The sequence below is a fragment of the Emydura macquarii genome, unplaced genomic scaffold, assembly GCF_026122565.2.
Source record: "Emydura macquarii macquarii isolate MOO-44397 ecotype Brisbane River unplaced genomic scaffold, CSIRO-AGI_Emac_v2 contig_3345, whole genome shotgun sequence".
NCBI lineage: Eukaryota > Metazoa > Chordata > Testudines > Chelidae > Emydura > Emydura macquarii.
In genome coordinates, this window is record NW_027133482.1 from 1,655,369 (window position 1) to 1,667,699 (window position 12,331).

The following is a 12,331-nucleotide window of genomic DNA, read 5'->3' on the forward strand; positions in this document are numbered from 1 at the left end:
AAAAGAAGTCACAGCTTTAGTTAACCCAGAGCAACTCAGTGTGTGGATGGAGCCTCAGCCTGCTACTTCAACTGTATTACCACAGAACAGATTACCACAGTTGTATTGCTGTAGAACGGATCAGAAGCAGCCTCCAAATCCTGATGTAACAAGGATTACCATAGAGTTATGAACACCAGAGTTAGAAACAGACTAGTCAACCATCCACCTCATTTGGAACTGACGTATGCAAGCAGCAGCAACAAAAACAAAAGCAACCCCACCATACAAATACTGTACGGTATTAAAAAAAATAAAAGGAAAGATTAAAAGAGATTTGACAAGGTAAGGAAACTGTTCTGTGCTTGTTTCATTTCAATTAAGATGGTTAAAAGCAGCATTTTTCTTCTGCATAGTCAAGTTTCAAAGCTGTATTGAGTCAATGTTCAGTTGTAAGCTTTTGAAAGAACCACCAAACTGTTTTGTTCAGCGTTACGAACATTTCAGAGTTACGAACAACCTCCATTCCCGAGGTGTTCAGAACCTCTACTCTATAATAATTTGCACCGGTTATTGACAGTGGTTGTGCCATCCCCACACACCTCTCTGCCGCCAGTGGGAATAAGGTAAAAGATGTTGGCAGAGATAAAAGGCAAGTGGGCACAGTGGGAGCTCCCATCTGAGACTTCTGGTTTTTTTGTTGTAAACCATTAACTAAGGGTCTGTTGACACTGACGGAGGCAAAGTCGCCACCGTCAGATTGACCTATCTGGATCAATTGAGCGGTCAGTGAAGACCAGCTCCCTTGATCCAGAAGCTGACGCTGTAAAACCCCCCCCCCCCCCCCAAGTGGCGCGGTGCAGTGAAGACGCCGCGCAGAAGGGAAGCACAGCAGTAGTCGACTGGAGTTAAGCAAGCTGCTCTGCGTAGCTTGCGTAACTCCCGTCGACTGCTGCCGAATCACCCGGTGAGCGTAGACCAGGGCTAAACGTTTTGCTGCGAGGGCCTTGATCCAGCGAAGCACTTGATCACGTGTTTAGCTTTAAGCGTGTGAGAAGCCCCGTAGAAAATAGCGTTCAAGTGCTTTGCTGGACTGGGATCTCTGTTAGCACAGACTCATGCTCTCATCCCAGACATATATGACGCTACGATGTTTGCTGGGCTCTTACCTCCCACTTGGTTTCTTCAATCTTGGGGAGAAACTCAGCCTGTTCTTTCTTGAAAGCCACAAATTTTTTCTCCAGCTCTTCTCGCTGCTGGAGAAGCTGCCCTGCATCATCTTGGAGCTTTTTTTTCTCTTGCTGGAGCTTGAAGATCTGGAGCTGCAAGGCCTGCTGAGCTCTCTGGGTCTTCTTGGAGACCTGCTGCAGTTTATTTGCATAATTTTGCCTGAGGTCCTCCATTTCCCGCTCCCAGATCTTTTGCTTCTCCTCAAACACTTGGAAGATGGCAGCCTCGCTTTTGTCCAGGTTTCTTCTCATCTGGAGGACCTCCTGCTCCTTCTCCCACAGCCTGTCTTCCAGGTCCTGGATCACATCATCTGTCGAGGGCGAATGGAAAGGCATTGTTTCGTTCAGGTGGTTGAGTCTATTGAAAGAAGAAGTACTCTTGCTTGAAGACCGTCCGCTGTCTGAGGTAGATATTCCATTGTATCCCACTATGTTCTTATCGACATAGGTTGTGCCAATGCGGTTTATGTGACTAGTTGAAGCACTCATCGGGCCAATGTGCTGACTGTAGCCTGTCCCATAAGTGGGCAAGCTCGTCAAAGAGTTACGGCCAGAATCAGAAAGACCTCCCACTTGGTTTGTAGTCCTATTAAGGCTGGTCTTCTCCAGTCCGCTTTTGATTGCGGACGGGCTATTGCTGTTGGTCTGATTCAAGCTCTTTCTGTTCTCTGTTATCCCATTGTTCTGCGGTGGGCAGAGATTCTGCATGGAATGGAAGTTCTTAGGAACTACTGGTTTAAAGGCTGAAGGTCTAACTAAGGGCTCATTGCTCTGCAAGGGAAAAAAAGAGAATCACACATGAAACGTAGCCAGGAGGCTTTGTAACAACACACAAAAGATCACAGGCCTGATTCAGAGCTGGGGTAAACCAGCATAATTCCATAGGCTTCATTAGAGTCAATGCAGCTATGCTGACTTACCTCAGCTCCAAATCAGGCCCCATGTTTTCTACTGTTCAGCTGTAAAAGACACTGTGGATTTTTGGATTTCATATTTGATGGACCTCAGGAGCAATTACTGCCAGCTCTGTGCTCAAAGCACACCACCCCATCTCTCAATCTCTGTCGCTCTGTGCCTGAAGTGAATCAGGATTTGTTCCAAGCTCCTATCATCAGCCTTTGACATTCTGTTCAGGTGAACACCATTTTCTTCTGTCTAAGATAAAAAGGTGTCGTCCCCCAGCAATACAGCAGAGAGTTGGACGGGGCAGACAACAAAAATCCAGAGCATGCACATGCGTGCCACAATTCAATCCTGGTGAAAGGTGACAGGACCGATGGCCCTGGAGACTGATGGGCTCTATAAACCACAGAGTCGGCACGGCATGAGTGGCAGCTTCCCCAATGCTGCACCTTATCAGATCCACAGGCGGCATACAATGATGTTGGCTTCAATGGGGTTTTACTAGTTTGCACCCGCAGAGGATCTGATCCACTACTTCTAGGGGGAGATCAGTGTCCTCAGCCCCTTCAATCCCTGGCAGCTCTGCTTAAACTGCCAACAAAGGGGGTCAATTGCAGTGGTGGTTTGTGTCGTGTGCCCACCAGAAGCTGAAATGCTTCACACAGATGCCACCCAGCAGCCATCAGAAAGCAACAACTTTTGGTCACTAAGGCCCAGGTTTTTCTCCACGTTGCAAAGTCTCTCTGATTTCAGAGCCTAAATATCATTTTCCAAAGGGATTTAGGCACTTAGTCAATGAGATTTAGGTTCCTAAGTGCCTAAATCCCTTTGGAAAATGATATTTAGGCTCCGAAATCTATGCTAAGAACACCTAAACAGCTTTAAAAATCTGGGCCTAACTGTGACTTGGGTAGCCGAGCAGTGAAAGACTCAGTACCAATCCCATGAGTTCTCAGAAGGCAGAGTTTTACTCTGCTCAGCCTCCTGAGACCACCGCGAATTACAGCTGAAGACCTGTCCTGTTCTCTCTGCTTCACTGTCCGGAGTTGCATTACTGGAGTTACGTCTTGCACGCATCACAGGACACCAAGTGATTACGGAATCTTACCTGGTCCAATTTGCCAGAGACCGGCAATATCTTTGGTGGGTTACTGGGTTCTCTGTACTGGGGAGGAGGCGGCAGGTTTTTCTCGTTGTTGGTGGTAACGTTCCCACAAATGTCTGTCTTCGTCTTCTCGCTCTTGCGTGGGTCCCCGTTGATGTAAAGGGAGTTGGAGACCTTCTCCAACTTGTAGACCTTCTCCTCCCCGGAGTAGCGGTTAGAGCTCTCCCGCGTGGAATAGCCATTCCGCGAGCCGTCAGCCTGCCTACCGCCGCTGCTCTGAGTCCTGGTTCCCACGCTCTTCATCGCAAACTCTTGCTCATTGGCGACTCCGCTGCCCACGCTTCCCATCGTGTTTTGGGAGGCAGATTCAGAGGCTCTGGGGGCAAATGAGTGGAAGGTCTCCGGGCTCTGGGAGCTTGGGTCACTGAGAACAGACAGGGTCTCTAACTTGGCCATGGCAACTCAGAGGTGAAGTTGAGGCACGAGTCAGTGGCACTGAAAGGGAGGAAAAGGAGAGTGTTACTGGCCTGCTTCTCTCCCCTGTGCTGAGCAGCTCCCCTCACTGAACACAGAGGAGCAAATGTGTCTCTGAAAGCATGGGCTGTGGGCTCTAGGGAAGGAATCCTCCCCTCCCAGCCTGTGGAGTGGGAGAGCTGCGGCTCCACACCTGCTCCTGTGACCCTGTTAACTCCCATGGCGGCCGAGGCCCTGCTCTTCCTGTGGGAGGCAATGGCTGGTGGATTCCGGTAGCAGCAGATCCACTGACTCTGCTCCTCCGCTAACCTGCCCCTGCCCAGTTTAATAGGCTTCTACGGCCAAGAGCATTCAGGAAGCCCCGTGGCATAGGTTCACCAAATCCTGTCCATCCCTATGCAGCACAACTGAATGGGTTCCTCTCCAGCTGGGGGTCTGGAGGCTGCGCTCACCGGAGCGGGAGGAGCAGTAAGTGGGCGGTAGCAGGCAAAGCTGTCCAAGAGCATTCTGCCAGGGACTGCTAGGTGTAAAGTGACCCTGCTACGAGGTCAGGTCAAAATAACCACGTACAATCACTGGGGATGGGACATTCCTCCATGGAGGTCCCACCTGGTCCATCATCAGGCCTGGGCGGAATTGTTCCCTACTGTGAATTCTCCCGTATGGTTTGAAATATCCTAAGTGAAGGTGCTTTCACCACCTCCCTGGAGAGACAAAGTGAGCTGTAGGAGGCTGTGGAATCAAGAGCTTTTCCCCCACGACAGTCATCCTAAAATCTTCCTTTACACATTTTTTACCCTCTTTATCCCTAAACATTCTCCCTGTGATCACCCTAAACAAGTCCTGTGTCCTTTGGCTTTTTACCCTACATATGCTTGCAGACGCTTATCATGTTCCTCCTTGTCGTTATGGAAGCCACGCTATTCCTATTTAATTCTTTTCCTCTTTCCTCCTAGTCCGGACTCTCCAGCCTGGTAAACGTTTGTGTTGCTTTCCTCTGCATTTGTCAGCAGCAGATGTAGCCACAGTGTTCTAGGTTTGGATGCACCCGTCCTGAACCTCCAGCCCCAGGAGTCCATCTCTATCCTCTCTCAAATGCAGACACCTCACTTGGAACATCTTCATACTAAGTGATTGGCCAAAGAGGTGACCTCATGGCTACATCCCAGGGGAGCTCTTTAAAGCAAGGCATTGAGCCTCTGGAGTGAAACTATGGCCTGTATTTTCAAAAGCAGCTCGTGATTTTGGATCCCTCACTTTCTGGGTCCTCACTATGAGGGACCTTAAATGGGCTGGGGTTTCAGAGGACAGGTGGCCAGCACTCTCTGGAATCAGGCCCTCTTTAAAGTGTTTCAAGTTGGGCACCCAAAATCACTAGTTATTAGTCCTTTGAAACTTTAGTCTTATGACCTTTATTGATCACATCTGCACTACACAAGCACCCAAACTGTGCCAACTAAGCACCCACATTTCTGTCCCAGCATGCCCGGGGAGGAGGGGGGTCGGAGTAAAGACTGGGATGTGTTTTCTAGCCTCAGTCTCTGGTTATGGTCCTGGTCAGACATCTAGACGAACATCCTCAGGACGTCAAAGCCCGTGCTCAACCAGATATAGAAGACATGGCCAACCCCTACAACACAAAGCCCCAGAACTGGTCACTCTGGATTTGTGGGATGTTTTGTCTGAATAGGGGTTCTGGAAGAACAATGTTATACTTGATGACAATACTGGGTTTTCTATCCATTTCAACCACTAGTTAATTCAATCTTGTTTAATTTAATCCAGCACCTCGTTAGTATAAAATAATTTCTATCAAAAACCCCCAAATTCCTTTATTTTGATCATGCTATTGGTTATTAGATGAGAATTTGATCCAACATTAGCTCTGGGCAGTTGTTTATTAGAAGAGGAGGCCAATATTCTGAATGAGAGGGAAAAAGAAAAATCACAAGGAAGAGCCATGTGACAATACTTTGGGCCTGATCCATTAGTCATAAAGTCAATGTCTCATTGTCTTCAACAACTAACGGGTCAGATCTTACAGAACTATATGCTGTTATTCAGACAAATACTGATCCCATTTCCACAGAAAAGCCACCGATTCTCCACTGTCCTTACACTCACTGCCGTCTTTCATGGTTGTACGAAGGGGGTGTAATGTGCCACCAAACCTGATTTCTCCATTCTGTGCACCTTGGAGGTCGTGTTTCACTTCCGCAGCTATAACTGGCTTTTTGGAGTGGCAAGGCAGTGGAGAATCAGGTCTCTGGCTTTCAGTAGGAGCAGGACTGGGCCTGCCAAAAGCACTGTCAGGAGTTTTGCAAGCTTCGATATGCATCCAACCAGTCATTGGATAACAAGAGCAGATGCTTATTCCAAACAAAATGATGGGAAATGAAGGTGGTAGAACTAAGAGGGAGACGCTAATCAAAATAAAAACTGAGTCAAACCCCAAGGGCCTCCTTCTTTTCTTCACTCGGGTAAATTGCTACCGACCTCCAGGACAGTTGTGCCTGGATATGCACCGAGCAGGCGCTTCAGGGTCTGTCCCATTATTATACACACGCGAGGTGTATTGGGTGCTCTCCAGACAGTAAGACAACAAGGTCCCAGCTCTGCAGAGCTTCTTATACTTGGTCCTTCTATAGTACCTTTCATCCAAGGATCTCAGAAGTACTTTACAAATACTGGGCCAGATCCTCAGCTAATGCAAATCAGCCGCACCTGACTTTAATAGAGTTATGCTGATTTGCACCACAGAGAATCTGGCCCAGCATGTAATTAAACCATGCAACACCTGAGAGAGAGAGAGGCAAGACTTGTCTTTCGTTGCAGAAGTCTTCAGTTTTGGGTTTCTCAGGTTTAAAACCTCATATTGATCATGAGTAGATGGATGCAGGCAGGCTGTAGGGAGATCTGCAAACAAACCTCAGGGCATCCTGGACAGGTTCCTACCCTGTACGATGGAGATAATGAGGTTGACCCGCCCTGGAGATCCTCAGATGGAAGGTGCCATGTGAGTCTGATCTGTTAATAGCAGCTCGGTGACAGGAAGGGCAGACCATGGCTAGTCCTCCCCCAAGCAAAATAGGACAATCGGGTTTATTTACTTTGAAGAGCCGGCTTAGGTCTAAAGGTCGGCTCCGATACGGCAACTCTTATGCTCCCAAGTGGCCCCTGTTATCACGGCACACTCACAGGTCTGGTTATTTGCACTAAAAATGGAATGGAAAAAATAAAAGGTTAAAACAAGGTCCATGATTCTTGACTTTTCTTTTATTCAACTGCATTTCTAGAGTCTTTTGTCCTTTGAGTCACAGCCACCCTCCCGGGACTCTTTTCTCAAAAAAGTGACCTGATCAAATCACAACCCTGCAAATTCCACCACCCTGGGCTTCATCCTGCCTGGCGCTGGCAAGCAAAACTGCGCACAGGAGAAAAAGCGATGAGCTGGGCATTCTGGGCAAGGGACCCTGATCACGTGCCAATGAGATCAGTGCCATGCGGCTGCCAATTTGCAAGGCAGGCGCTTAGCTACGAGCTCCCCATTGGCATGACAACGAGGATGATGCTCAAACCCCTGTCTTCACCTGCGCCCTGCCCCTATTTTAACCCTGCACTCTTGCGAGCAAGGGTGCGAAGGCATGTGAGGATTCCAATTTGGGGTTTTGTTTCAGGCCCATCTCTGTGTCCTGTTAGTAAAAGCTTCAGCTCCTTCCTGTAAATATGCTCACTCCAATGACTTTCGGCAAATAAAGGATCCCCAGCTCCTAGTCTATAGCGAAATCCAGTCTCAGATTACAATAGGGCGGAGGTGACACAAGGTTAGCTATAGACTTCCCACCCCTCACTGTGACTGCAAGGCAGCGAGGTGCTGTCACGCTGTTAACAAGAGGTTACAGCTAAAATGTAGCCCCTAGTACCCCGGTCTGCCAGGAGCACTTGTGCTGCAGAGAGGAAGGGCGAAGGGCTGAAGAATGTGTTCATTAATCAAGAAAGCAAGCAGCACCACTTGGCAGAGATGCGTCCATGAAGTGCCACTTGCTGGAAATGTTAGTGCTTCATTCCAGAAGAATATCCAGGCTCGATCTGTGGTTTAGGGCAGGGATCCCTCTTGTGCCATTTGAAATGCACCCAAGACCTAGGGACTCCAGGGAATCCTCTCAGGGAAATTATTATTCTAACGTACCAGCTAATGGTGCAATCTAGTCACTCTAAAGGCAAAACGCATCCTATGTGCCCCCCAAGGATAAGTCACTTCTGGCAGGGATGGCTTAGCAGTATTCACAGGGGATGGCTCCAGCAGAAGCAGGGGGTTTATCCCCAACCTCAGTCCATTTGGGTGCCCTTCCTAGGGCTATGCCACCACTGAGCCCTCCAGCCCAGCTTTGGTGCAAATCAAATTATACCGGGCCTTTTTTTTTTTTTTTTTTTTTTTAAACAGAGTGAAATAAACAGCACTCAGATTAACCAGTACAGCCCCTGCTACTCCTGTAACAGGGAGGCAATGATGACAAAGTGGGCATGCAAAAAAAAAAAAGCCTTCAAAACGAATACTGGGGTGGAGAGTCTGGTTGAGCAGGAAAGATTAAAATTATGATGGGTTGCCTGCTAAGGGACCATCCCCTATGGACAAACACTGCAGATGTGGCAAGAGAAGGATACCTTCCTTATCGGATCTTTAAACAAGCACATGAGTCCATAGCAGGGATATAACACCGTATGAAGTTTTTGTAGGGCTTTCAGAGTAATGTTTCCACAACCCCTTGGTTTAATCTCTACTATATCCTAAGGGGTTTTTGCCATAAGAACACTAAGGAGAGGTGTGAGCAGATGCCATTCCCAACCTGCTCTAAAACAATGTCCACAAACTGGGAAGACCCAAAACTCACCCCCGTCCTCGGGTTTGGATGTATTAACAAACAAACAAACAAAAATATAACAAACTTTCCACCCAGACTTGGCTGCTTTTATGGTTCCTCCCTCAGGATTGCTCAGCTCACACCCTAAGTCCTCTCTCTTTAGGCAGCCGCTTCCATTTCCTTAATATCTGGGCAAGGTAATGAGACACTGGCTTTGTGAGTCAGCAGAACCCCCTTCAGGCAAACATGGATATGAGGGGGGTATAACAGTTACAACATGCACATGCATTTGAAGGGTGTAAACTCCCAACAGCGAGGAGTTATTTAGGGAGAACCGTACTGGGGACAGTGGCTGGTATTCGATGTAATGGGATGAAACAGAGCTATTGAAAATTTAGACTGAGGAGCACCAAAAACAAAAAGCGTCCAAGCAGTGAGATGTATTTGACTGTGGCTCAGCTTCCTAAGGCGCACACAACCTGCGTTGCTTGAGACAGGACAGAGCGCTATGGAGCATACAGCAGAGAACAAACCTGCACCAGCAGGGAGATGGACCTTGTGACCTACTGGCACAGGTCTTCTCCATCCCCAGGGTGTGATTTTCACAGGAGTACTGGTCTAACCCTGTTTCCACTGATGTCAACGGGAGCTGCCCCCCCTGCCCTAGCTACTGGTGCAGGCGGTATATGTAGCAGTCCATTGCCCTTTGTCCATTCGCTTTCCCACCGATATCACAAAGATAGTCGCTCTGCTTTTGCCCTCAGCTGAAACGGCATCACAGGAGAGGCTGTTGGAGCAGCAGGGGAGTCCTGGTTCTCCCCAGCGCTACCTGGATCACATACTCAGCAGTCTGGGAAGGGTGGAGGGGAGGAATAGGAGTAAGAGGTGTTTGTAAGTGAGCAGTCACCCTCACTGCATGCAGATAGCTCTGCGTTGCTTTTGGCCACATGAAGCCCAGTACCATCCTGTGCACCGAACAGAGCTGCACCTCCATTCCAAAATGAGAGCGAAAGGCGCATAAGGCGACATGCACCTGGCTGGCAAACGCTCCAAAGCTCCTCTGTTCACTGTTTGTTCTCTTGCTTGATGAGCCTAGCGGTAATGAAGTCCCTGCCAAGCCCTGCTGGGAAACAGTGGTTATCAGCTGCTGCTGCAAGAAGCTTAGAAAGATGAGATCACTGCAAAGCGAGACTCCAACACACCACGGCCTCATTTCTTCCCAGCTAGAGTTCGCAGCTGACTGAGTAAGGAAGGGCTCAGGGGACTGGGCCAGGGACAGGAAGCCTTTCATCCCTAGGTTGCCAGGGATTTTAAGTGGTTACTGTGGGATGACAGGTCAGTGACCAGTGCCAAATGAGTGGTAGCCTCAGTCCAGTGGACAGCTGCCCACATGACAAAAGACCTCCAGGGCGGTCATAACAGTGGCCCCCTGTTTAGCAACTGAAGGCTGTAGGTACATCCACACTGCGATGAGAAACCCGCTGCTGGCCCGTGCCAGCTGGCTCGGGATAAAGGGTTGTTTAATTGCAGTATAGACTGCAGCCCAAGCTCTGGGACCCTCCCACCTTGCAGGGTCCTGGAACCCGGGCTCCAGCGCCACCATCTATGCTGCAAACTAAACAGCCCTTTTGCCTGAGCCTGAGTCAGCTGGCATGGGCCAGCCACCGGTTTATCACTGCAGTAGCTGACTCATCATAAACCCCTGCAGGTGGTGTAACCGCTAGAGGGGAACAAACAACCACACAGTGTTAGTGTAGGTTACACTGTTGTGCAACAGTTGCATCCACTTCCCTGGACAGCGCACAAGGCCTAGACCCATCTTCATTCCACTTTCCAAAGAAGAACATGATTGAACTCCATATTGGTGCTGTGCCTGACAGTAAATCCAGCCGTTTTCCAGGCACTGCAGAGACCTGGTTTGTCACTATCACAAAGGAAAGTGATGTGTAAAAAATCAACTGGCTCAAATAAAACACCACATTCTGTGCTTGAGGATTATGCTAATCAGGGAAGACTTTTCATTCAGTTAATTACATATGGGGTTATGCGTAATCTTTATTTCAATGACTTTGGAGGATTTTTGGTCTTTATAGGCCGCATGTCCTTTTTGGTATCCAGCTGCCTGTGGCTGATATCACAGAGCGACTGTAAAGTCCCAGTGCTAGGCCAGGACAGAGAACGTTACAGACTTACAGGCAAAGTTCTTTATCAAATGAGCAGGGTTTGGGGGAAGAAAACCAGCTTAGTGTTATCAGCTGTGTAAATTTTACGGTGACATTTACACTGACTTTTTGAGGGCAAGATGAAGAAACTGCAGAGACACTTTTATCCTTTAAAAAAAAAAGGGGACTTCAGTTTAGGGTGGTGAAAGGGGCAGACTGTTAACACTCCCCAAGGCCGCTTGAAGCATACGATGTGTAACACAGAGACACTGAAAGCTGGGACCACGCTGGTCCCTGCTGGGATCACCTTCATGGCCTCACGGCCCATTCCGGACTTATCAGTCCACGTACTTATATGGCCCTCTTCCCTGTAGTATCTGAGCCCTGCCCTGACCTCTTTGCCAAGGCAGCTAACATGGTGTGATGGGGTTTTCTGATGCGGACATTCGCCCACTGAGAACGGTCCTGAAACCCACCACTTGAGAAGCAGCGTAGGTCTGGAGCCCCCTGTAAGCTACCAGTCTGATGGCAACCACTTTCAGGTGCCACCTTCCAACTGGCATCGGAGACAAGGGGCAGATTCTCAGCTGGTGTAAAAACTGTCCTGGCATTGAAGCTGAAAGAGCTATGGCAACTCACGCCAACTGATGAGCTGCCCCAAAAGGCGGCGTGTCCTCAAAGCAACCCCCCGTGCCAGCCCACCACAGCCATCAACAAAAGAAACAAGGCCCGGCTCAGGCTACAGCCCGGGAGTCAAACAACGGGGGAGTCCTGCCTCCCTGGAGACTCCTGGCCTCTCTGCTCTTATAACACTGCTCTTTCCACTGAGTCCAATGGCTAGAGTCCTTAGCCTGACCAGGCCTTCTGCCTCCACACGTCCTTTGCTTCTCTGCCCTGTCCACCCAGGTGAGGTCTAAGCCAAGAGCTAACTCCATGCCTACTGGGATGCAGGGAGGAGTTTGACACCTTGTTAGAAGCAGCTTTTACATTTGCTTCACACCGTAGATCACAGGTGGCCAACTGGTGGCCAGGGAGCTGCATCCGGCCTGCCAGACCCTTTTATCTGGCCTGACACAACCCCGCTCGGGGACGGCATCTGGCAGCCCCAGGGCTGGGAAAGGAGCAACGTGGGGTGTCGTGAGGGGAGAACCCTGCCTCTGCACACGTCAATGGCGCTGTGGCGAGAGCCCAGTGGGACAGAGCAGGGAACTGGGCTCAACTCAGGAGCCAGGGGGTGGATACGGGGTGGGCTTGCTCTCCAACTCCTCCCATACCTCAGACAGGGGACAACCCCCCCCATGTCACATCAGCACCAGGAGCAGGACCCAACCCACCAAAGCATTTAGTGGATTTTGTGGCCCTCTCCAACCTTAAAGCTGCCCATCCCTGCGGCAGAGGAAAAGCCACAGGCCTTGTCAAGCTGTGAGCAGATAGCAGACCTCAGGCCTATAACACTGGGGCTGAATGATATCCATGCCAAGTTACTCTTACCACCACTCTCCCCCGGTCGGCATCCAGAAAGAAGCCAACACCCAAACCCCGCACATATAGTGACCGACAGCCAGATTCAGCTATTCAGAGCCAGATTCTGCATCCTTCCTTCGGGTGCGGACAAAC

General features: G+C 49.4%; 1 protein-coding gene across 5 annotated transcripts in view; it reads right to left on the reverse strand.

Annotated features, from left to right (window-relative positions):
- The window catches only part of LZTS3 (leucine zipper tumor suppressor family member 3), a 105,302-nt gene that overhangs the window by 8,561 nt on the left and 84,410 nt on the right, over positions 1-12,331 (reverse strand). For 3 of the 5 annotated variants that reach the window (XM_067533622.1, XM_067533624.1, XM_067533623.1), the window contains exons 2-4: positions 6,801-6,905; positions 3,220-3,711; positions 1,149-1,979 (exon numbers count right to left, since the gene is read on the reverse strand). In XM_067533622.1, the coding sequence (XP_067389723.1) occupies positions 1,149-1,979; positions 3,220-3,672 (1,284 nt within the window). In that variant the 5' untranslated portion in view covers positions 3,673-3,711; positions 6,801-6,905. The remainder of the gene's footprint in view (positions 1-1,148; positions 1,980-3,219; positions 3,712-6,800; positions 6,906-12,331) is intronic. The other 2 variants (XM_067533625.1, XM_067533626.1) reach the window with 1 other exon arrangement.